The sequence below is a fragment of the Solanum lycopersicum genome, chromosome 4, assembly GCF_036512215.1.
Source record: "Solanum lycopersicum chromosome 4, SLM_r2.1".
NCBI lineage: Eukaryota > Viridiplantae > Streptophyta > Magnoliopsida > Solanales > Solanaceae > Solanum > Solanum lycopersicum.
Window position 1 is genome coordinate 3,257,928 of NC_090803.1, and position 24,614 is coordinate 3,282,541.

The 24,614-nt window shown below is 35.4% G+C and overlaps 5 protein-coding genes across 11 annotated transcripts; 3 read left to right on the plus strand and 2 right to left on the minus strand.

The window, feature by feature from the left end:
- Positions 1–3,359: 3,359 nt before the first annotated feature.
- On the plus strand, positions 3,360–5,282 carry TCP14 (TCP transcription factor 14). Its single transcript, NM_001306211.1, has one exon. The coding sequence runs from the start codon at positions 3,957–3,959 to the stop codon at positions 4,755–4,757; it is 801 nt and encodes a 266-aa protein (NP_001293140.1). The 5' UTR covers positions 3,360–3,956; the 3' UTR covers positions 4,758–5,282.
- A 2,980-nt stretch (positions 5,283–8,262) lies between these two features.
- LOC101264205 (UPF0664 stress-induced protein C29B12.11c) lies at positions 8,263–11,610 on the plus strand. The gene is made up of 5 exons (XM_004236794.5): positions 8,263–9,177; positions 9,721–9,823; positions 10,567–10,638; positions 10,986–11,191; positions 11,305–11,610. The coding sequence occupies exons 1-5, from the start codon at positions 9,068–9,070 to the stop codon at positions 11,399–11,401; spliced, it is 588 nt and encodes a 195-aa protein (XP_004236842.1). The 5' UTR covers positions 8,263–9,067; the 3' UTR covers positions 11,402–11,610.
- Positions 11,611–11,821: 211 nt separating this feature from the next.
- On the minus strand, positions 11,822–15,566 carry GSA-AT (glutamate 1-semialdehyde 2,1-aminomutase). The gene is given in 3 exon segments (NM_001247761.2): positions 11,822–12,974; positions 13,747–13,920; positions 15,286–15,566. Coding segments are annotated over 3 exon segments (1,446 nt in total). The 5' UTR covers positions 15,490–15,566; the 3' UTR covers positions 11,822–11,906.
- Positions 15,567–16,155: 589 nt separating this feature from the next.
- Positions 16,156–20,110, plus strand: LOC101263897 (pentatricopeptide repeat-containing protein At5g08305). Of its 2 annotated transcripts, none has more exons than XM_010321021.4 (4): positions 16,156–19,081; positions 19,181–19,261; positions 19,339–19,385; positions 19,780–20,110. In XM_010321021.4, exon 1 carries the CDS (start codon positions 17,220–17,222, stop codon positions 18,897–18,899), a length of 1,680 nt encoding a protein of 559 aa, XP_010319323.1. In that variant the 5' UTR covers positions 16,156–17,219; the 3' UTR covers positions 18,900–19,081; positions 19,181–19,261; positions 19,339–19,385; positions 19,780–20,110. The 2 variants fall into 2 exon arrangements, with proteins under 2 accessions (XP_010319323.1, XP_004236840.1); XM_004236792.5 differs by having other exon boundaries at positions 16,156–19,046.
- Positions 20,111–20,197: 87 nt separating this feature from the next.
- On the minus strand, positions 20,198–24,603 carry LOC101249544 (putative pentatricopeptide repeat-containing protein At5g08310, mitochondrial). 6 transcript variants are annotated; one of them, XM_069296430.1, is made up of 4 exons: positions 21,842–24,603; positions 21,614–21,745; positions 20,752–21,113; positions 20,198–20,662 (listed from the first exon to the last, which is right to left on the minus strand). In XM_069296430.1, exon 1 carries the CDS (start codon positions 24,601–24,603, stop codon positions 22,045–22,047), a length of 2,559 nt encoding a protein of 852 aa, XP_069152531.1. In that variant the 3' UTR covers positions 20,198–20,662; positions 20,752–21,113; positions 21,614–21,745; positions 21,842–22,044. The 6 variants fall into 6 exon arrangements, with proteins under 6 accessions (XP_069152531.1, XP_069152530.1, XP_004237169.2 ...); XM_069296429.1 differs by having other exon boundaries at positions 20,198–20,911; XM_004237121.5 differs by having other exon boundaries at positions 20,198–21,113.
- Positions 24,604–24,614: the final 11 nt, after the last annotated feature.

The window sequence follows — 24,614 nt, forward strand, 5'->3', positions numbered from 1 at the left end:
CTATTTTGTTTTATCTTTTGAAATAACATAATATACTCAGTGAGATCTCATTAAGTAGGGTTAAATGAGGATAAAATATACGCATATATTATCAGTACTCCGTGGGGGTAGAGAGATGTTTTCAAAAGACCCTCGACTGATCAACAACAACTAATAAAAGAAGAAAACATAACGGTTAATAAAAGATCGTACTTGTAGTGTCTGCACAAGAAAAATAAATAACAACAAATCAGTGTGATAATAATAGAGATACTATAAACAATATATAATAAGACTTAAGAGCTACAACAAATGTACGACTAGTGCTACAACATGCATTAACAAGCTTAAACAAGACAACACTCTATCCCTACTGACCTTTTACTCTAATACGTGATTTCAACTTCTTCCTATTTAAGTGAATTCTGTAATATAAAGTAGCGTCATTTCATATGTTTAATCACCTCTTCCCAATACTTTTTCAAGTTAGCCCTTACATGCTACAACTAATCTCTCACATCTCCTAACTGGAGCATTGACACACCTCCTCTACACATACTCAGATCATCTTACCTTTACGTAAGCAAAAAAAGTGTAGGAGTTCGATCCTCTTCAAAACATAATATCAAATGCTCGTCTGAAAGCTTGAAGCATGCGAACTTGAGATTCTTGAAATTAGAATTATTCGATAACGTATTATAAAATTCTATCAATCATCTATATCTTATGAATGAAAAGTCTACTTTAAAATAATCTACTACTTATATTTCAAAGTCTCTTTCTTGTTTTTTCTCATATTTTCTATTCCCATCAAGTTAAATAATTTAATCTCAACTTTACGTTGATACAATAATACGTATTACTTAACAAAGATTACATGACAACATACAAATAAAATATACCATTTGCATCGAAAATAAAGAGTCCGCATAAAAATTATTCATTTTTCCTCTTTGTGATAGACATGAAGTGTTCAAAGCTTATTTACTTTTGGTTAAACATTAACCACCATGTTGGAACACATGCAACATTTTATTGACCATTTTGGTTTATAATTTATTTCAATTTTTTTTATATTAAATAAGTAGACTAGTCAAGTCATTTTAAAACTCAAGCCTCAACAAACCCAATTATTGATCAAAAAATATACACAACTTTGTGGGCCATACTTTTAAAACAAATTGTGGGACCCACCAACCTAACAACAATAATAATTAAATAGTGAAATGTAGGGGGACCAATTTTTTATTTTTTTTAAACTTTTAAATAAAAATAGGAAAAATATGTATTAAAAAATTTAGCTTCAAATTAAAATTTCCCTCTATGGAGACTTTTTTGGTCCACAGTACGGATTAATATGACCCACTCTGACAACCTTTAAAGCTTAAATTCTCCCTATTTTTTCCCTAAAAGATAACATTATGATAAAATGGGGAATTTTATATACCTAAGTTTCATTCTCCTTTTTCATTAATAATATTTTTCTTTCTTGAGTACATTTCACATGAATACAAAATCTAATTTAATTGATATTGTATGAATACAATTTGATGGTATTATATATATATATATACATAAGTAACTATTAATGAAATTATCGGAATAAATTAAATTAATATTTAAGTAACTCGAGCGATTAAAAAAAAAGAAAAACAGAGTAATAAATTGTCTAATTAGTTGAAATGTAAACTCGATTCATTCGAATGACTTTACGATATATTTTTTCTTAAATATATGTAAAATCAAATATAAGTGCATTTAAAACTAACTTATTAATTCAATATATGTGTTTTCAAAGTATGAGAGAGACTAACAACTAATTATGTTTAAAAAAAATATTAAATATACACATCTAAATACTTTAACTAATTTCTGCTATGTCAAGTTTTAACACTTCAATATGTCAAGTTTTAACACTTCAAACGTATAAATACTCCTCTAAAATTCATGTGTCGGTTAGGTATTCATGAAATACAATAAAAAAGGAGAATGCACAACTATCCTTCTAGAATATGATTGAAGTTTTAGAGACATATCTTAACTAAACTAACATCCTATTATCTCTATGAACTTATTTTTTTATTGTAATTATATACATCTTTTGTCTTACGTGACACACTCCATGACCCCACACAATTGAGACATGTAAGAGATATTTGAATGCCACGTAACTCAAAAAAATGCATAAAATTACAAAAAAGAAAATGTTAAAGGGTGGTAAGACCTTAGTTTGAATATGTCATAGAGAGAACTCTAGTAGAAAGAAATTAGAAAGATCAAAAAATTTCCCAATACATTTTCTTTTAGAATTTTTCAAAAATATTAATTTCGAAAAAAAAAAAAATTATTAATTTTTCGATAGTCATTTGAAACTCCAATAATGGTGAATAAGTGAAGTTGATTTAGATAGTAGCAACTAATTTTTTTTTTTAATACACATAGATATGTATTATGTTATGTAAATGACAGTATATAGTTTCACAATATTCCTATAAAGAACATTAAAGGAAGTAGAATACACTGCATTTTAAAAATTTATGAATGACTTGTACAAATAAAATCTAGCAAAAAAAATACATTAAACTTAATCTTAGTTTTGTTAAATAAATCTTCAATTTTAAATATTCAACATCTAGACGCTTTAACTAATTTCTTCTATGTCAAATTTTAAAACTTTAAATGTATAAATACTTCTTCAAAATTTATGTGTAGTTAGGTATTCATGAAACACAATAAAAAGGGAGAATGCACATGCACAAGTACCCTTCTAGACTATGATCGAAGTTTCAGAGGCACACCTTGATTAAACTAATGTCTTATTATCCTCTGAACTTATTTTTTGCTTAATTATATACACCTTTTGTCTTACGTGACACACTCCATGGCTCCACACAATTGAGGCGTTGTGCACAAAATTACAAAAAAAAGAAAATGTTAAAGGGGTAGTAAGATCTTAGTTTAGTTAAGGCGTGTCTCATGAATTTCGGTCATACTCATGCCAATAAAAATGAATTGAAATATGTATTATCAGTTAAGATCAAGTTAAAAAACATACATTTTCAAAGTTGGAGTTTTTTCGTACATCCAAAGAAAGTGACCGATAAAAATTATGATATAGTGATGAGTTACTCATTCGTTCTTAATTAAGAGAGCGCAAATTCAAATTTAATCGAACGTCGACCGACCGACGAAAAGAAACCACGGAAAGAGAAGTGTGAAAAATGGAAAGAGATGGTGAAAATTTTTGTGTGAATGTGAAGATTGAAGAGAGAGAGAGAGAGGGGAGTGAGCGCGTGAAAGAGGGTAGTGGGTACTGTACTGGATTGCTAGCAGGGATGAGCTGTGAATATATGTGTAAGAGAGTAGTACTAATGTCCCCACCACCCATGTGACCTTCTTCCTGTCACCACCAGTTCCTGCTTCTCAATCATTAGTCCTATTCCCCCCTCCCCCTCCATTGTTGTATCTCTACTATTTTTACATACTATTTGTTTTTTGGTTCTACTCTCATTCTCTTGCTATACTTTACAAGAGTGGTGGATCTTGTATTTTTTTACATATTTGTTGTTTTGGGGCTCTGTTTTTTTTTTTTTTGCTTCCATGAATCGAGCTTTTTCTATTACTTGAAACTTCAACTGAACCTGCTTTATTGATTTGTAAAAGTTTTTTTTCTTCTTTTGTTTGGGGTTTTGTTTAATTGAGCTCTGTTTTCCAGAGCTTGGTGAATTTGTTGTTTTTCTTCTTTGTTGGGGTTTGCTCAATTCAGCTCATAAATCCCATATTGGTGCTCTATTTGGACCTGATTTTCAATTATTTGTTGTTTTTTATTTGTTGGGGTTTGCTCAATTCAGCTCACAATTCCCGTATTAGTACTCTATTTTGGATTTGATTTTCGATTATTGTTGGGTTTTGTTTGTTGATAAATCCTAGTAATTTTCCACCACTACCGTTTTTGCTGCTAGTGTTTTGAGCTTCTAATGTCGACGTCTGCAGAGGGAAATGGAGCTATAATTGATCCTCAGAGGCAACAACAACAGGCGCCTACTGGGGTTGGTACAAATGGTGCTTTAACAGTGAAAAAACCGCCGGTAAAAGACCGGCATAGTAAGGTTGATGGTAGAGGAAGACGTATAAGGATGCCAATTGTATGTGCGGCAAGAGTTTTTCAGCTTACTCGTGAATTGGGTCATAAATCCGATGGACAAACTATTGAATGGCTGCTTCGTCAAGCTGAGCCTTCAATTATAGCTGCTACTGGTACTGGTACTATTCCTGCTAGTTTCTCGACTGTATCTGTATCGGTACGGAACTCAACTGCATCTCTTGTTTCATCACTCTCCGCTCCACTTGATCAGAAATCATCACAAATGATTTCACCGGCGCCGTTTATCCTCGGGAAACGTCTCCGGTCAGATGACGAAAACATTGAAAATGGGAATAAGGATGATGTAGCTGTGGCTGCCGGAGCTGCTACTGCTGTGGGTCCCACAGCTGGGTTTTGGGCTGTTCCAGCTAGGCCTGATTTTGGTCAAATTTGGAGCTTTGCGGCGGCACCGCCACCTGAAATGATGGTGCCAACCTCCGCGGCTGCAGCAGCTGCAGCCGCGGCAGCGTTAAGTTCGCAGAGTTCTAGATTCTTTCAGCAGCAGATGGGTGAGGCTTCAGCTGCTAGAGTTGGGAATTACTTACCAATGACTCAAGGGCATCTCAATTTGCTAGCTTCTCTATCAGGTCCTCCACAGCCCTCTTCCGGGAGAAGAGACGACGACGGACGTTGAAGATATGATTATTGTTATTGTTATTGTTATCGTTATTGTTGTTAATATATCGTATAAATGTGTTTTAATGTTCTTGTTTGTGTTAGATGAGAAATTTGTTGCTAGGTTCTAGTGAGTGAGAAATGAACTAGGGGCTTGTTCAATTTCATGAATTATTGCTAGGATTAGGTTTGTTTGCTATATCTCATTTGTCAAGAGTTTACGTTCACCGAGTTTTGGTGTTGTAAGCTGTGGGACGATAACACGAAACACAAGCATCAGGGGAAGTTGTTGCTTGTGATGATGAATTTGGTGGGGTTTGTTCTGTTGTTTGCAGACCTCACAATAAGCTGCTTTGATCACATTGTAACAAGATATAATAGGGGATCAGTGTGGACTATGAAAACCTGTAGTTCCACATGAATGTTTTGTAAGGAAACCATGGCGGTTTCCGTTGAATTCAATTCTGTAATTTGTTGAAACTATATCAGTTGTGAGCTTAAACTTTCCTACTCAAAAGATTGCTATGGACTTCAATTTATTACTCAACTTACATTGTGTTATCTTGAATGGGTGCTATAATTAGATGTTTTCGACATCTCAATGATTGAGTTGACACCATACTGTATAAAATGAAATGGTTCATTTATTGCATTACTGGTTACACGTGTCGACTGATCAACTAATGCATGGGACAGTGTGAAGTTGAAACATGAAATGCTGTGGAGGCGAACGTATAAGGAGGATAGAACTCTAAATTTCTATACTCAAGCTTTCTTAGATTGGTTATGGACCAGATAATCTTGCTACAGCTTGATGTTTATTCTATGTATAAATGTGCGATGTGTGCCATAGATTCGAAATGGAACAGCTCAAAGTTTCAACAGAAAGAGTATTTGATGATTATTTACGTTAATGATCTTCATGCTATATAAGTTCCTCAGTACCACTCAGAAGATTAAACTGTAGTTGTTAAAAATGTTATAGTATATCATACATTTATGGATGACATGATGCCGTATTCTATCATGTGCTGCTTCAACATGGAGGAGGAAGGAGTTACACTGCAGCATCTGAGATTAACGACACCTATCAGCTTTAATTTTGCATCAGATTAGGTAAGATGTGGTTATATTCGCTTTACTTGTGATTCTTTTTGAATCTTATTAGTTTAGAAGATAAAGCATATAGATACCCTGTCAGTTATCTGGCCTTAGAAAGCGAGAAAACCAATTTTGAGACATCTGATTAGTCTTATTTCAAGCTGACAACGAGCTAGCCACACCTTTCTAGCTATCCCGTTGGGAAAACAAGAAGGTTTATATATGTCTTGAAGATTTGCCCCAATAGTTCTAATTTAAATTGGTTCTCTAATATAGAGCAAGTGTTTCTTGCTTTGTTTACCTGCATTTCTTTCTTGAGTTGCTGAAGTTTTATTAGATTTAAACTAAAGTCTCCTATGTTTTATTTACGAGCCGGAGCAATTATGTTCTCCATGATCGATTTCAACTCCACGAGCTGGTTGATTTTCTTTCTGCATTAATTTCATCTCAAGTAACCATCCAGAGTAGCAAATGGTGCAAGAATACAAACTTTGTTGGATCTGAAGTCTGAAAGCTTCGGTTGATTTTCTATTTGCTTCCCACTTTACGAGACTATTGATGTACACTGGAAGGTAATGTTATTGTTTTCAGCATGCCTATTTATCATATTAGTCGTCTTCTCTCGTGTCAAATCTTGCTGTATCTGTTTCTGTTCACATTCATCTGTTTCAATCAGAGGAATCTGAATAGAGAATAAACATGCCATTTCCGCATTATTAGATAGATAGTTTGTCTGATATTGGGTAGCATCCACTCAATGAACCTGCTTGTTTAATGATCTCATTGGATTTTGGGATAAGTCGAGTTTAAGATGCGAACCATGGGTACCAAGTACTTGGAAGCTTTCTATGTACTCGATGCGTTACTCTTGCCTCTATTGCTCAAATTCTTCAAAAATGTTGGTGGGTGCGTGTTAGACTCTTGCTAATATGGTGTTTCATAACGACTATCACATTTGGAATTTCAGTTTAGTTGTGATATGAACACATAATTTGTAGTCAAATTCAGCGTTCTCTTTTCCAGGAGAATAAGATTGTATCTACAATCAGTATCGATCATAGTTGAACCTTGATCGCCTTGATTATGTCTATTTGTCTCGTAAATAATTGCATATTTGAAAGAGGGATTTTCAGGGAACAACATAAAGCATGCTCAAGAACTAACAACTTTTTGAAACTAGTTGTTTTTTGAGAAACAATGGAGATTTTACTTCTCATTTCTCTGTGTGAAGACTGCCTTTTTGTGTCTTACCAACTTTCTGTATTATTTCAAACACTTGAATGCTTACTCGTTATTCATTTCTCCTCAGAACGGAAGTCTTGGAGCAATAGTAAACTTATCTCCGTGTAAGTTCCAAGTCATTGTTTGAGCTGCAGCGGAACCAACCACTGAATGCTTGCTTCAGGTGCGGCCCTTCCACGTACCCTGCATGCACCGGCTTCCTTTCTAATTCAATTCTGTCTCAGTACAAATAGTTCATTGGTTTCTTATAACATAATTTTTCCTCAGCCACATAAGAGGAGTTATATATATTCCTTTATTAGGGATAATTACGATCCCTAAACACTTCGATAAACTAGTTTATTTATAAAATACAAACAATGTATAAGTCGTGTATACTTTACTAAACATCATATACTAATACACAACATATATACTTAATAGTGTGTATGTTACATTTATTTTTTAGTAAACTAGTCGGCTGAACGGTATATATCTATAACTTTCTTAATTTTTTTAGAAATAAACTTCGAACTTTATAGATTCACAATAGTGTAAACTTTATAGGTTCACTTGATTGATTGGTATCTATATGTTTCTTCTACATGACTTCAAGTTACGTCTCCTTTGTTATAATTGTAATTATATTTGATTCTATAACATCAGTTTTGTGTTCTTTTTTCTTTTAAAAAATGCTTTTAAGTTAGCTAAAAGCTTGGCCAAACAGGCAATAGACAAGTGTTAGAGCCTGTTTGGCTCAGCTTAAAAACTGGTCAAACTGACTTAAAAACTGGTTTTTGACTTATTTAGCTGTTTGACAATACTCAAAATAACTTATTTTAAGTTTAAAAAAACTTATTTTAGGTCAAAAGTTAAAAGCTGAGGTAGAGATGCTTTTTTTTTTTTTAGCTTATAAGCTGTTTTAAGTTGATCACATTTTTACGTTTTTGGCCTTAATATTTTTATACAATCTCCAAATTACCTACATAACTCTAACATCTCTTTCTTTCATTTTTCCTTTTTCACGTGTGGATCATAGATAATTACTATTACTAATGAATAAAAATAAAAAAAATCTTATCTTTCAAGTGATCTATTCAAATTATATATTATTAAAATGTAAAATAAGTTGCACATCTAACTTAAATAAAAATTTATATTCTTCTTATAAATAACTTGTGATAATAAAGAAATATGTGAATGATAGACAATTATTATTATCTATGGATGAAACTAAAATAAAATCTTAAATCGTTCTTTGATCTTTTCAAATTATATATCTTTAAAATCTATAATAAGTTTATATTCCTCTTATAAATAATTTGTGATGAGAAAGAAATATGTGAATGATAGCAAAATATAATTATTTATGGCTGTAAAATATAAATTAATTAACTTTTATTATGTTAACAACTTTTAAGAGTATTTCAGACATTTTGATTTAAAAACAATTTATCAGCATTTATTTGCCAAACACATCAACGACTTTTTTTTTTAACTTCAGCACTTTTATCCAAACACATAACTGCTTATTTTAAAAATAAGTTTCAGCAATTTCAAAAGTACTTTTTAAAGCTGTTTTTATCAAGCCCATCCAAACGAGCACTTATTATGGCCGTCTATACGATGTAGACCACATTACGTGAATATCATTATTCACAATAATATCGTGTTCAATGTAATTCAATAAGATTTAGAAATGATTTTATGTACATAAATCTTACTCTATACAATTTCCGCTCTATCGAATGCCAATAGTATGGTCTAAATATCTAAATAATCGTCGCTTTGGTAATTCACAATAAATAGAAATAATTTAGTAAATTATTTTATATTTATTTATTTTGACTGACTTTAAAATTAACCCTAAAATTTCATAAGCAATCTTAAGCGTACCTCCTAAGATTTTAGAACGTAGAAAAACAACAATTTTCAAAAGCTAATCCCAAATTCCAAAAATTTTCCGATCGGAGATTTTTTTTTCCCGATCAGAAACGGAAAATAAAAATGGCAGTGAATCCTCAATTATTTCCTAATGGAATGCCAATTCCTTTCCTCAATGAATTGTTCGTCCTATCTAGACATGGTGTTGAGTTTGAAGTTGACAAAATCCCTGGGTGAGTTCATCTTATTTAGCGAATTCAGAATTTTCATTTAGGGATTCGTAAAAAAAAATGCTTAATTTTTGAACTTGAAACCTCGAGATGAAATTTGAGCCCCTCAATATTCAAAATTTATTGTAATATATAAGAATTATCTTATCTATATTGTGTAATTTGTGAATCCTCTCTATTCGTGTATATGAAGAAAAAAAAAACTCTGAAAAGTATTTATGTATAATTTTATGCAAATACTATGAGAAGTGGAGGTGACAGCAGGGGCGGAGCTAATTAGATTCCCTTTTGATAGAAAATTAGAAAATTATACTGTTTATATATGGTTAAAATTATTTTTTGTGCCACCCCTCAATGAAAATATTGGCTTCGATGAGGTTAGTTGGAGGATGAGGACGATAAAATCAATGTGAAGTGTCAAATATGGTTAAATGTATTTGCTTTACTTTTTTGAGTTCCTTGTTTTTCAAACACATGATTCTTGCATTGCCTTCATTGTTTTTTATTAGTTCATGAAGCTGTGTTAATGAGACTGTTTGTTATCAGTGTAGGAAAAACAAGAACAAGAGGTACAATCTACTTGTCGAATATTCGGATGGTCTTTGTTGCAAAGATGCCTGTGGATTTCATTGCTTTTGATATGCCTTTGGTATGTTATACTTCTATGTCTTTTTACCGTCCTCCGATTTTGCAAACACCACATGCTAACCAACTCTATTCACTCATGACTGGTATAGTTTTTCTGTGGATCAGAGAAGAAAATCGCGAAAACTCTCTTTTGTTACTCTTACTATTATATTAACAAGTTACTATGGCGCTCCTTCAGTATCTGCTGTAACTAGACCAACATATGCATAATGTGCAATTCAGAATGGCGATTCCAAGTATAACGATTAGCGATATTTCTTTTGTTGCTTCTTTTTGAGGCTGAACAAAACTTTGTGTATGATATGCTTCTGAATCCTGTAGTTTTGTTCTCTCTTTGAAATACATTTTAGAAAGTCGTATTTTACTATGTGCAATTCAGAATGGCGCGTAGTAGAGCAGATATATCACTTTGGTCAAATACGATCCTTCTCCTATGAAACTGTACTGTTTGTTTCTAAAGCTTTGACATGTTAATTCAATGGTATTATGACATGATTTATATCTGATTTGTATATTAAGCACAACATTGCTAGATACAACATCTGCTAGGAAGCATGTTATGGCATATATTGTTCGGATATTTGTTAAGATGCATGACATGAATTCGTGTTCATCTGTTCTATGTTTTTGTTCAGAGAAATAATCTGGTAAGTTGGTGACTTTGCTGAGCAAGAAGTTACAAAACTGAGAAATGTAAGCTACATTTGCTTTGACAAAGTTTATTTACCTTTTTTCATTCTGCAGCTTTTTGTTTCTGATGAAATATTTACGCAACCAGTATTCCACTGCAACAACATCTCTGGATTTGTAGATCCGGTAAGCTGAATTACTATTTTCGAATATACTCAATGTTGTCTAAGGTGCACTTTAAGCGCACTTAAGGGTGAAGCGAGGTGCAAAGTATGTTGAGCTTAGCTGGCGCGTTAGTGCCGTCATCAAGGCTCTAGCACCTTGTCAATGACTCTAAATGCTAAATTCTCTCCTTATATTTGTTATTATAATCATTAGTCTAGGACTACACATACATATTTGTGATTTTCTCCACCACATTTTATCTATGCTTATAGCCCCAACGAACCTTAGAGACTTTTTGCTCTTTTTGCTTTCGAAAACACTGGATTATGTGCGTGCAACATTAGATAACCGATTATGGCTATGTTCAGGTTGTTCCAGATAATGAAAACAGTGCCTTGTACTCCACACATACATTCAAGATTTTGTTCAAGGATGGTGGTTGTGGGACTTTCGTGCCATTATTTTTCAACTTAATCGCCTCTGTGAGACGAGCTCAGCAACAGTCTGGGGTACAGCCACGGGCAGACCCTCTCCAAGCTGCACAAACTCCAGTTGATGAGATGATTAGACATGCGTATGTCAACGTTGCTTTCTCCTTTTTACAACGACATTAGTTAACGATCCTTTCCCCCCCTCAATATGCTAACTGGTTTTACTGAATTCTTATGGTGTTTGTTGATTTTGCAGTTATGTCGATCCCAATGATCCAACGAAAATCTTCTTGCAGCAGCCTACTCCAGAGTCGCAACTTAGGCGTCGTTCATACCAATCACAACCTGCTTAAAACTCAATATACTTCTTGTTCAATGCAACCTGAATTGTGAATTGTTCATTTCCTGATGTACTTTTTCTCTTGGTGATTGCTTTGATTCTATTAAAATATATAAACAAACTAGAAGAAAATGGGCTTGCATGTGTATATGCAGTTGGTATACATATTTTCTTCAAGTGTACAGAGGTTATAATATATTTAATGGTACGTTTATCTCGATATATGTGATGTAGACGTCTACTCTAATGCAAGCATTAGTGATTATTTCCAGTTTTCTACAGATTGAACACGTGACTTATATCACGTGGAGACAATTTGACTGTCGCTCCAAGACTCCTCTTGTTAATATATAGTACAGATGTACTCAAGTGACCAAAAAATGCTTTAAATACAGGAGGTAAAATAGTGCAGCATGTTTCTGAATAAACAATATGTTACAAAATCACCTTTTATTCAACAGAACAAAAACTTAAAAAGGAAAATCTCTCCATCTAGCATACAAAAAGAAATCTAGTGGTTAAATTTGCTTCAAAACTTTTTCAGCTGCAGCTACAGTCCTTTGAATATCCTCTGGAGTGTGTGCTAAGCTAGTAAATCCAGCCTCAAACTGTGATGGTGCAAAGTAAACACCTTCCTCCAGCATCCCTCTATAGAATCTGCCAAATTTTTCTGTATCACTCTTCTTTGCATCCGAAAAGTTATAGATGGGACCATCCGCGAAGAAGAAGCCAAACATCCCCCTTATGGAGCCACCACACATTGCATGACCGGTCTTCTTTCCAGCATCCAAGATTCCTTGTGTAAGTTCCGCGGTGATCTTGTCCAAGTGTTCGTATGTTCCCTGTCCTTGTAACCGCTTAAGCGTGTGAATTCCAGCAGTCATGGCCAATGGGTTTCCACTTAGGGTGCCAGCTTGATACATTGGTCCTGCAGGTGCTACCATCTCCATTATATCCCGTCTTCCTCCGTAAGCACCTACTGGCAAGCCACCGCCAATAATCTTCCCGAGTGTTGTCAAATCTGGAGTTATTCCAAAATACTCTTGAGCACCGCCATATGCCAATCTAAATCCAGTCATGACTTCGTCGAAAATAAGAAGTGCATCATTCTCTTTGGTGATCTTGCGAATGGCAGCAAGAAATTCTAGCTTAGGTGGGATGAAGCCAGCATTTCCGACTACAGGCTCGAGAATTACAGCGGCTATTTCTCCTTTGTGCTCCTCAAAGAGGCTCTCAACAGCAGAAATGTCATTGTAAGGTGCGGTCAGAGTATCGATAGTAGCTGCCTTTGGAACTCCCGGAGAGTCAGGAAGACCGAGGGTGGCAACGCCACTGCCCGCTTTAACAAGAAATGGATCAGCATGACCATGGTAACAACCCTCAAATTTGATGATCTTAGGACGGCAAGTGAAAGCACGAGCCAGCCGTAGTACTCCCATACATGCTTCTGTACCAGAGTTGACAAATCGAACCATTTCTATGCTTGGAACAGCTGAAATAACCATCTCTGCCAGTGTATTTTCAAGGAGACATGGAGCACCGAAACTCGTTCCTTTCTTCATTGTTTCAGCCAATGCTGCTAGCACCTGCAGGGAAAGGTCATACCAAGATTATTGCCTCAAAAACAATGGAAAAAGCATTAAAAACTTTCCCTCTCTTGTTCGTACCTAAACCTTTCATGCCAAAAAGGACTCTCCCCACCTACAGTACTGACACTTTTAATCAACTATGTTTCCATAGCACAGTGTAATAAGACAGAGGGGCATAGAAGATTTTGAGGTGTCTTGCGCAATAGTTCTTAAAGCTGAACTCAAGAGAATCCACTTGTAGACATGTTCTACTTGAGTTTTCACTTCATCCACCCAATAACCTACACAGTTCACTCAACCTCCAACCAAATCGTTCCCAGTTAAGAAATGCTCATCAGTCAACTTTTAATAATACTGATTTATACACTATCACAGGAACCGTCTACAAGATGGACGTCAAATACCAATTTCTATTTAAGAAAAAGAACAAAAGAAGCACCCAAGGGTGTGGCCTAGCGGTCAATAAATGGGTCAAGCACCATGAGGTCTCAGGTTAAGATTAAAAACTTAAACCATATGTTCTTCGTAGTCATAAATAGTCATTTAAGGCCAAAGTAATTCAATGGTTCTTCCAAAATACAAAACTTACCGAACCTGTAATGAGAGCAAAGACAAGAAGCAGCTTTAAGACGGAGTTTCTAAAACATGTTACCAAATACAAAGCAAGTAGATGCAGTAATAACTTATTACTAACAAGCCAGGCCAAATAAATGCACAGTGACTAATGAAATTTCAAGCTTAACATAGAGTTGAGAGTAGAGAACTAAACCTCATCATCCGCATGACCAATTATAGCTGGTCCCCATGATCCGACATAGTCAATGTACTCGTTACCATCTATGTCCCGCATACGAGAGCCCTTCACGGAGTCAATAATGATAGGTTGTCCGCCAACTGACTTGAAAGCACGGACAGGGGAATTTACACCTCCTGGCATCAACTCCTACCAACAGTAAAACACGATGAAATCAATGAAAGAACTTGTAGGGACTAAGGATCAATAAAATTGATTGAATCTTTCCTCCTCTTTGCTTTCGGGAGTATTCTGCTGCAAGATACTAATGTATAGAGATTTTGAGCACAACACAAGAAGAATAACATGAATCAAGTGTACCTTTGTAGATTGAAGGCTTACACCAATTAACTGAAAAATTAGTTGAACTGTATTTTCAGGTTCAAAGTGTTAGTCCCTTTTCAACTAAGGACGAAATGTTGTTCAATTTGTTCTTCCTCAAGCGCCATTTTTCTAACCTTTTACCCCATCTAGAAAATGTGATAGGGTTTAGCATTTTCCCCTCATAGGTTCCAATCTCAGTAGGTCACATCAGAAGATACACAAGAACAAAAGAATAAATAAAGGGAAACAGAACCAACTAAAGCAAAGAAACATATTTTGCTGCAGAAATTGTGCTACATTATCAGATCCATCAATATATCTCCTCTTTGTAGTCAAACCACCTCGGATATTCATGAAATTTAAACAGTGATAAAAATTACGCCTTTTGAGCACAACCAACATCTAAAACATACTCAAGGTTCTCATAAAGTCACAAATAGATCACAGTTAAGCTATACTAACTTATATGGGAGGACAACTAGACTGTATGTTAGATCAGAGAGCACTGGTTATACATCAATTCATCAGCAGATGCCAAAATGGCAGGTGAACCAACTGTTAGGCTAAAACAACCCAAAGATACTTTAAACATGGTGCGGTATTGTCCACTTTGGAACTAAAACCAAATCCACACGGTTTTCTCCAAAAAAAGCCTCACACCATTAACAATATCATTACAAAGTCTTTTACTTTCTTTTCAGCTCAGAGCCTAAGACTTTGTTTGTACACCTAACACCAACTTTATCAAATCAACATATCCTTTTTCTTCTCTTCATCCAACCCAAATATCTTAAAGCTAGCAATTTTAAGCTCCCACTATGCTTGGGGTGGAAGGGCCGGACCACAAGGGTCTATAGTATGCAGCCTTAACCTGCATTTCTGCAAAAGGCTGTTCCTACAGCTCGAACCCATAACCTCCTGGTCACATGACAACCCCCTCCAATTTTACCAGCAATATTAGCATGAAAAATCAAATCTTGACCAATACACTTCAAATCAAAGAACAAACACTGAACAATATCCATAATCTTGAATATTATCACCACCTTATCTAGAAGATGAGGTGGATCCAGGATTTTGAGTCTATGGATTTTTGAACCTTACTTTTGTCTAATGAGTACTGAATAACATCACCAAATTGAATTGTATGAACATAAAGCCAAAAAAAAAAAAAAACTGAATTTTGATTACCTTGGCTTTGCTGAAAGCTTCTTCAGACTTCTCAAGTGTGAAAGTTTTCTTCTTTTCATCAACTGAGGCTGTCATTCTAATGGTTGCAGAAGAAGAAGAAGATGGGTTGCATCGACGGTGAGATGGAGAAAAACCCCATTTGGGTGTTTGATTTTTGGTCAATTTTGATGGCCATGAAAGTCCTACACCATTTACAGCAGCCATTGTTACCAACTCTTCCTCTTCTCTCTCTCTGAGTATTCTTGAATTAGTGCTGCAATGGGTTTTCTTCTAATTTTTTTTTTGTGTTTTAAAGTGGCCTTTTCTCTTGACTTATTATGATGAAGATAAGGAAACTAGATAGGGAAATCTTAACAAAACAACAATTTTATTTATTTTATTTTATTTTTTGGTAAAACAAAGTGATTTTTTTTATAGTGAAAAATTACCTAATTTATAATTTTGGTCCTTTTTATAAAAAAAATTACTATGTGGTAGATATATTAGGAATGAAATGTAGGGATATTTTAAAAAGGAAAAGAAAATATGTTTGCTAGAAAAAATTGCATTTTGATATGTTAAAGTAACAATAGAGATATTTTTATTTGTTATAATACATAAATATGTCCTCTAATTTTGACTTAAACTGATATGTGTTTCTCTAACTTTGAATGTGTATAAATAGAGGAACAAGTAGACACATGTGTTTAACATAACATAATACACGTAGGACATCGAGTAAGATACAAAATTGTCATGTAGGACATCACATATGACGAATATGTCTATCTTTTCAATTTTACACAAATTTAAGTGTCTACTTTTGCACATTCAAAGTTAGAGAGTATAGACGTTACCTCAAGTCAAGTAATAAGTAGACACGCATGTTCTACGAGATAAAAATACACGTAGGACGAATGTATCGATTTGTTCGATTTTATACAAATTGAAGTATATACTTGTACTTGTGCACATCTAAAGTTGGAGGACATAGATATCAGTTGAAGCCAAGTTAAACGATACATTTATGTAATGCCTTTTTTTTAATGATCGTGGTATCTACACATCTTGACTTATTACACGGGTTTTATCTCCACGGAGTTTTGGACCTGAGACCTCTAGATTCTGAATAATTTCATTGACCACTGGTCCACACCCTTTGGTTAATAATGAAAGAGGTATTTTTATTCAAACTATTAACAGTAGACACATTTTAGGTCAAATTCTTAACAATTAATTATTAATACATAAACATGTAATTTGAACTCAACTGACATTAATATCTTTCAATTTTAGATATATACGAGTAGATACACATCTTACATAACATAATACTCATTATATGTCTAATTATTCAACTTTAAATACCTATTTGTATATATACAAAATTGAAGGATATAAAAATCAAATTAAATAAAAGAGATATGTATCTATTATCCCTATTATAAACTAAGCTATTAAATGACCACTTTATTCAAATTCGGATCTTTCCATATGTTAGATCATAGGCGGAGGTAGGTTGAAGTTCGTCAGACACTTAGCTTTTCTGTAATTTCTGTATTTGTATTATAAAATTTAATAGATACATATGTATATTTACTTATGAACTCCCTAATTAAATTGATTAACGGCTAAGGAAGGGCTATATATATATATTTTGCACTAATATCATGAGTTTGAACCTTACTATCAACAAAAAATTCTTCTTAATCAAATATTCAAATCGGCACTCGTGATAAAAAGTGGTTCGAACTGTAAATGTCCTCACTTTTACGTGATAAAAAGTTGCTCGAATGATAAATATTCACACTTTTAATCGCGAGTTTCGGTCAGAGTTCGAGTAGGAAGCAAAAAGGTGAGAGTTCGAAAAGAGTGAGAGGTAGCTGGAGGTGTTTGTACATAACCATTCTGGTTCAGTTTTTTCGCTCATTTCAGCTGTCAATTCGCCTCAGTCGATGTTGAATGTTACAGTATCTTCAAATTCCGCCACTCTAACACAAAAATTCATCACCTTTATCGAAAAATGCAAATCAATTTCAGAGTTAAAGAAACTCCATGCCTTGTTAATCACCTGTGGCATTTCCAAAGAAACTCAATTCAGTTCAAGAATCCTCTGTTTCACAGCATTATCTGATTCCTCAAGTATAGACTATGCTCATCGTGTTTTTCTACAAATTAAAACCCCAACAATCTTTGATTACAATGCTCTTATAAGGGGTTATTCTAGCAGCAAAAACCCATGTAAATCTTTGTCCTTATTTGTTGAAATGTTGCAAAATGAGGTTTTTCCGAACTATTTTACGTACCCTTTTGTTGTTAAGTGTTTGGCTAAGTTGTCTGAGGTTAGAATTGGTAGGAGTGTTCATGGAGGGGTATTGAAAAATGGGTTTGATGTGGATTTGTATGTTTCTAATTCTTTGATTCATATGTATGGTTCTTGTGGTGATGTCTTGTGTGCGAGGAAGGTGTTTGATGAAATGCCTGTGAGGAATTTGGTGTCGTGGAATTCGATGATGGATGGGTATGGGAAATGTGGGGATGTTGTTTTGATGAGGGAGGTGTTTGATTCGATGATTGAGAGGGATGTTGTGTCGTGGAGCTCGTTGATTGATGGGTATGTTAAGGATGGGGAATATGCTGAGGCGTTGGCGATGTTTGAAAAAATGAGAGTGGAAGGGCCGAAAGCGAATGAGGTGACCATAGTGAGTGTTTTGGGTGCTTGTGCTCACTTGGGTGCGCTTGAGCAAGGGAGGGTAATGCATGAGTACGTAGTTGAGAATAAGTTGCCTATGACTTTAGTGTTGAGGACGTCGCTTGTTGATATGTATGCTAAGTGTGGTGCAGTAGAGGAGGCATTAGTTGTGTTTCGAGAGGCTTTAGGGAGAAAAACCGATGTCTTGATTTGGAATGCCATGATTGGAGGTTTGGCAACACATGGCCTGGTTACTGAGTCTTTGGAGTTGTACAAGGAAATGCACGTTTTGAAGGTGAGACCAGATGAGATTACGTACTTGTGTCTTTTATGTGCTTGTGCTCATGGAGGATTAGTTAAGGAGGCTTGGTGTTTCTTTGATTCTCTTGGTAAAGATGGCATGACAGCAAAGTGTGAGCATTATGCCTGCATGATGGATGTACTAGCACGTGCAGGTCGTTTAACAGAAGCCTACAGGTTTCTATGTGAAATGCCTATGGAACCGACTGCTTCCATGTTAGGTGCACTACTTAGTGGCTGCATCAACCATGGAAGGTTGGATCTTGCAGAAATAGTAGGGAAAAAACTTATCGACTTGGAGCCATTTCATGATGGTAGATATGTTGGGTTATCAAATGTATATGCACTTAAAAAGCGTTGGGATGAAGCAAAAGCCATGAGAGAAGCTATGGATACTCGGGGAGTGAAGAAATTGCCTGGTTTCAGTGTTGTGGAGATCTTTGGGGCTCTTCACAGATTCATAGCACATGATAAAGCACACCCTGAATCGGATCAAATCTACACAATTCTAGATTTTGTTTTGTGGCAAATGAAGCTAGATAAAGATTGTGAAGAGCCAGAACAATTGTCATGTGATATCAATGGAGGACTCAGTAATGGAGTTGATAGCAGTGCCTTGCAGATGAACGATTTTTCGCTATAAGATCAAGATCATACAGTTTGTTTTTGTGCAGTATATGGCAGAGAGACCCTTATAGGTGTATGATACAGTGTACTCTTCAGATTGCAGCAAATCTTCCTAACCATACGTGAGCAGGCTTAGAGAGCCCAGTAAACTCATTACTATCTCGTAAGTTTTGCTAGAAGAGGCTACTATGAAGCAAAGTAAATATGCTCACATTTGAATCAAGGAAGCACATTCTTGTATACCATTAATGAGTTTTGCAAAGTGATCTTACTCTTTGTCATCGTCTCCTTTTGCAGGTCGTGACTGAAATAGGCTAACAGATTGATAACCAAGATCCACAGCATACACCAAACTTCCATTACCATTGCAATGCACGTGTAGGTGTAGCTCACTCTATACATTCAATATTGACCCGTAATGATGTTTGTATCTTGATTGAATACGATTGTTGCAGTCACAGAAATTGGAGTCGAATTCCTTGAAGAAATCTCAAACTTGAAGGTAACTCCTGCTCATTCTGAAAGCTGAACCTTCTCCAACTTGCAAATGTGAATGTCTTCAGATATCAAAATCCTTGTCGATATATGTATTGTTATTGGCTTGAAATAATGTACTTGTCATTTACCATGAGATACTATCTGATGTACAATTATAATACAGAACTAAAAGGTTTACAGGAAGACCTCATATTGGAGTTGATGAAGTTATATTATTGGAATTATCAGAAATGGTAGCATTTATCTTTTGAGTAATATTCTCCACAAGTGTGTTACCTGTGGTCTTGTCCAAATTACCAAAACACAGTCCTTATACAGTTGATTGAATGACATTTTCTCAATTTCACATACTTTAAGAACATATTTGACCCTTTTTCACTTGTTAATTGATTGTACAGTTACGGTCGGTGGTGATTGTGCAACAGTGATCAAAGATGATGGCTTTTCAGTGGTGGCTTGCAACAGTGACTGATGTTAGAGGTCATTGTTGGTGGTTGTGGGGCAGAGATCAGTGGTGAATGTGGCTGCTGATGGTGGTGGTTAAACAAGATGAATAACAAAAGAACTCATGCAGAAAGTAAACAAAATGCCAATGGAAACAGAAAAAATATAATACTCTCCCTCTTTTTTGACACCTCTTTGATTCCAACTTTTCATATTATATGTTTAAAACCACAAGAATTAATGACAATTTGGTACATTCTACATATTATTAGTTCACAACAACAAGATTCGAAAGTCCTTTTACTTTCTTAAACTCTATATCAAATCAGACGAACAAATTGAAATGGAAGGGAGTATGAGAAAAGAGAAATGTAGGAAAACAGTTATTTTTTTTTTTTTTAAAAAAGAAACACTAAAAAGCTACAACCAAATGAGTTCTCTTCAAAGAATTCATTGAAACTTTTCATTCTGCCAGAGATGAAGGTAGCAGTCATTAGCAAACACAGAAATGACTCAGATGAGTAGGTACAATTAAGAAGGTTGAAATTCATCAAACACTATCCTTGGGAGCTGTAGGTGAGAGAGCCTTTCTTATTCCTCCAAAAATATGATATCACACATATTTGCCCATCAACACAAGAAGATCAACCAGATCTCATCAGGATAGCTTAAACGGCAACGTAAGATAGAGGAAGTTCTACAGTTGAGACTTCAGTAATCAAAGCTTGTCCCAAATCACCATACATCTCCTAGAAAAGCTCTAAGCATAGCTTCTAGATCTTATGAAAGACCCCTCTTTTGTCAGAAATGGGTTCATCGTAGTTGCGCTTCATCAACCTGTAGAGGCGATTTCATCTAACAATGCAAAAGCCAACAAATGGAAGTTGCAACAAAAAAGCTTCCTCAAAATTGCAAGGAAGAGAAACCTGATAAAGCTCAACACTGAAGTGTATCTAATTGTGCTGCCACACATCTTTATTTCATATAATATTAGCCTTATAAGGAGTGACATGGTCAGTGAGGATTCATATAGCCGACTCAACTTGTTTGGCGCTGAAGCGTTGCAGATGTCGTAGAATACCTTCTCTGTATCCAGAGAAAACGGAAACTATCATTCTGAATGCAGACATTTCATAAATTGGCATTCTACAGTACCAACTACACATCTTTATTTCATATAATATTAGCCTGAGATGAGCTTATAAGGAGTGACATGGTCAGTGAGGATTCATATAGCTGACTCAACTTGTTTGGCGCTGAGCGTTGCAGATGTCGTAGAATACCTTCTCTGTATCCAGAGAAAAAGGAAACCATCATTCTGAATGCAGACATTTCATAAATTGGCATTCTACAGTACCAACTACAACCTTTGTATTGTGAAGAATTCCAGAATCAATTTCATTTTTTGGCAAGTCGAAATTTTATTCATGAACAAAAAACAGTGAGAAAAATGTGTCATACGACTCAAACTCATTCAGGCAAAGACGTCTATCAATATTGTCCAGTTATTAATAATAACTTTTTTTTTTTCTGTTTGCTTCTATTACCATTATCTTTTATGCATACTCTGTCACAAGCTTCATCGATCACAAACACGAACCAGATATCTATGAGGACAATATAGACTTTATAGGTAATATGAACCACTGAAATATTTTGGTTTTCAATATATGTAAAATTATATCATCTGTATTGTGCTTGAAATATGTAATGTGTGTGTGCATATGAGCACAAAAGGCACTTGGATACCAGAGGCAGGATGAAATTGTAATGCGTACCAAGTTATACCTGAGATGCGCTGACGCCTTAACGGACTTAGTGACTGGTCCATCATACAGCCACCACACTTCTTTGCTACTTACTAGAGTTCACACATCGATTCTCCTCAACAAACAAAGTCCCTCAAGCTTTTCATCAAACCTAATCATTCTTGAAACATTTAATAAACAAATTGAGGTCACAATAGAAAGAGTTGCTTAGACAACAAGTAGAAAGCTGCAAACACATCACACATACCCCTCAGGTGTTGCCATTATATCAAATGCAGGGTGTATAACTTCTCATTGACGATGAAACAATGAGTAGAAACTAGCCAGTCCACCAAAACCAGCAAAGCATAGAGCTCAACACTTGATGCTCTTCAATTCCTGACTTTCGTTCTTAATCCTATGCAACTATATATGACAATGAGGTCAAGACGTCTAATATATCTAATGGTCTCATCCAATTTCACAGACATTACAGAGTGCTGTAAGGTGACCCTCCTCCAGCAGGATTTTTACATGTGAGGAAGTCCTTGGATCTGCTGACAGGGAACGTATTGCCTCTTTGAGAATAGGTCGACTCTTAATATTTAAATCTAGAAGAGACTCGTCATGGACCACCTTTTGTAGTAGCTCACAAGCTTCATTAGGATTCATATTTTTTATAAAGGCATCTATTAGCACTATGTAGATCGATGGATCGGGTTTCATATCCTTCCTCTCCATTTCCTGCAGATAAATCAGAGCATCATCTGGCTTCCGACACTTGCACAGACCACTAATGAGAGCCATAAAAGTTATTCTATTTGGAGAGCACCCATTTGCCTCCATATTGACCAAAAGACTAATAGCATCACTTGGTTTGCCGGCATTGCATAACCCATCTATTAAAGTGGTGTAAGTGATAACATTGGGCTCCCGTTCTTTTACATTCATCCTAGTGAGATATGCAATTGCTCGATCTACATCACCATTTTTGCACCACCCATCAATCAGTGAGTTGTAGGTAACAACTGATGGAATAAGTCCCTTAGCCATCATTTCATCAAGAAGATTCTGGGCGTCAAGTACCCTTTTGGCCTTACAAAGCCCATTTATCATAATGTTATAAGCAACCACATCAGGGCAATAACCCCGAGCACAGATCCCTCTGAAAAGATTCAGTGCATCATCCAACTGTTTAATCTTAACAAGGCCGTCTATGACTGCCGAATAACCAACTACATCAGGGAGAAATCCTTCATGAACCATGTCAGCAAGAAAGTTAGAAGCTTTGACTACTTGCCCATCTTTGCAGAGTTTCTTCATGAGCAGTGTGTAATATTTTATCCAAGGTTGATGGCCATGCACACGCATCTCCCTCACCATAGCAAGGGCGCCTGCATTATCCCCTTGCCTACATAAGCATCCAAAAATTGAGTTGTATGTGTAATGCGTCGGCTGAAATTCTGACTGTTTCATCTCATCCAAAAGCTTATAACACTCATTGAGTCTACTGGCCCTACTCAAGGAATCAATTAAATTATTGTAAAGTAGCACACTGTGTTTACAACCAATATGGTCCATATCTCTAAACAGGCTGAGAGCAATTTCCAACCTATCCACACGACACAAACCATCAATAACTATTTCAAAAGAAATGGTATTAGGACAAGCAAGTTCCTTCATGGGAAAAAGATTGTCCTCATTAAAATCACCACTAGAGTCAAGACCCGTTGATGCAGAAAGTAGACGATATGCTTTATCAGTTGAACCATTGTTAATAAGTCCTTTCAGCACAGAATTATACAACAACATCCTAGCTTTCAGATCCAGACTCTCATACCTCCCCTCAACTATCCGAATCATGTCTCTTTCATCACGCACACAAGACATAAGATCACTACGTATTTTAATATCAGGATGGACTCCTGAAACATTCATATCCTCGTACAGCTGCATAGCTTTCTCAATCTCCTTATTCCTAGACAACTCTTCTATTAGCACGCCATAAACAGAAATGTCCAGCACAAAACCCAATTTCTTCATTTTATCCAACAGTTGCAACGCTTTATCTGTTTTACCTTCCCTCACAAAACCATGAATCAAAACAAAACATGTCTTCTCATTTAAGCTAATGTTAAGCTCTTCTATCCTCTCAACCAACTCAAACGCCTTATCCACCTTACCCCACTTACTAAAAGAAACTAACAAGATCGACAAAACATGTGCATCGACCAATCCCTTTTCGTGCATCTCATTAAAAACAACCAACGCATTTTCAAAATTCCCCGCATTACAGTAACACTGCAAAACTGGCGTGTAAGCATACTTATCAAGCTCCCATCCATAGCTACACATCTCCTTCAATCTCAACTCAATTAAACCAACATCACCACCCTTAGATATAGCATCTAACAAACAATTATAAGTAAAGCAATTCGGAACACAAAGACCCGATTTTTTCATCTGATCAAACAACTCATTAGCTTCCTTAACCAACCCTTGACTACCCAAACACCTTATAAAGAAACCCAAACCACGAGGCGTAAAATAACACTGGAACTTAACTACATCATTAACTAACACTCTCATTGAGTCAATCTGTCGAGCACCTGATAAGCACTCTGCCATCAAGTTAAAAGTATGACAATTATGACGATACCCTTTTAAATTCGAAGCCCAATTAAAAAACAAATGAGCTATTCTCCAACTTCTAAGCTTTCTAAGAACAAATTCAACAATACAAGTAGTAATCTTTGAACCCAACTCATCAAGTTCTTGGCTTTTTGATGAATCAAGAGGCTTAGTGAATATGTGAACAAGTCTATCAACGATTCTTGAATCGTCTATAGAGATTGGGGGAGGAGAATTTATGGGTTTTTGGGAAGTGGGTGTTGAAGAAAATGGAGAAAGATTGTGTTTTGTAAAAGGGGTTTGAATCAGAATGTTGTGGTGAGTCCATATGTTGAGGAGTCGTTTGAGTGAATTGGAGAAAAGCCAATGGGGTCTTCTGATTCTACACAGAGCAGCCATTGATGTGTTTT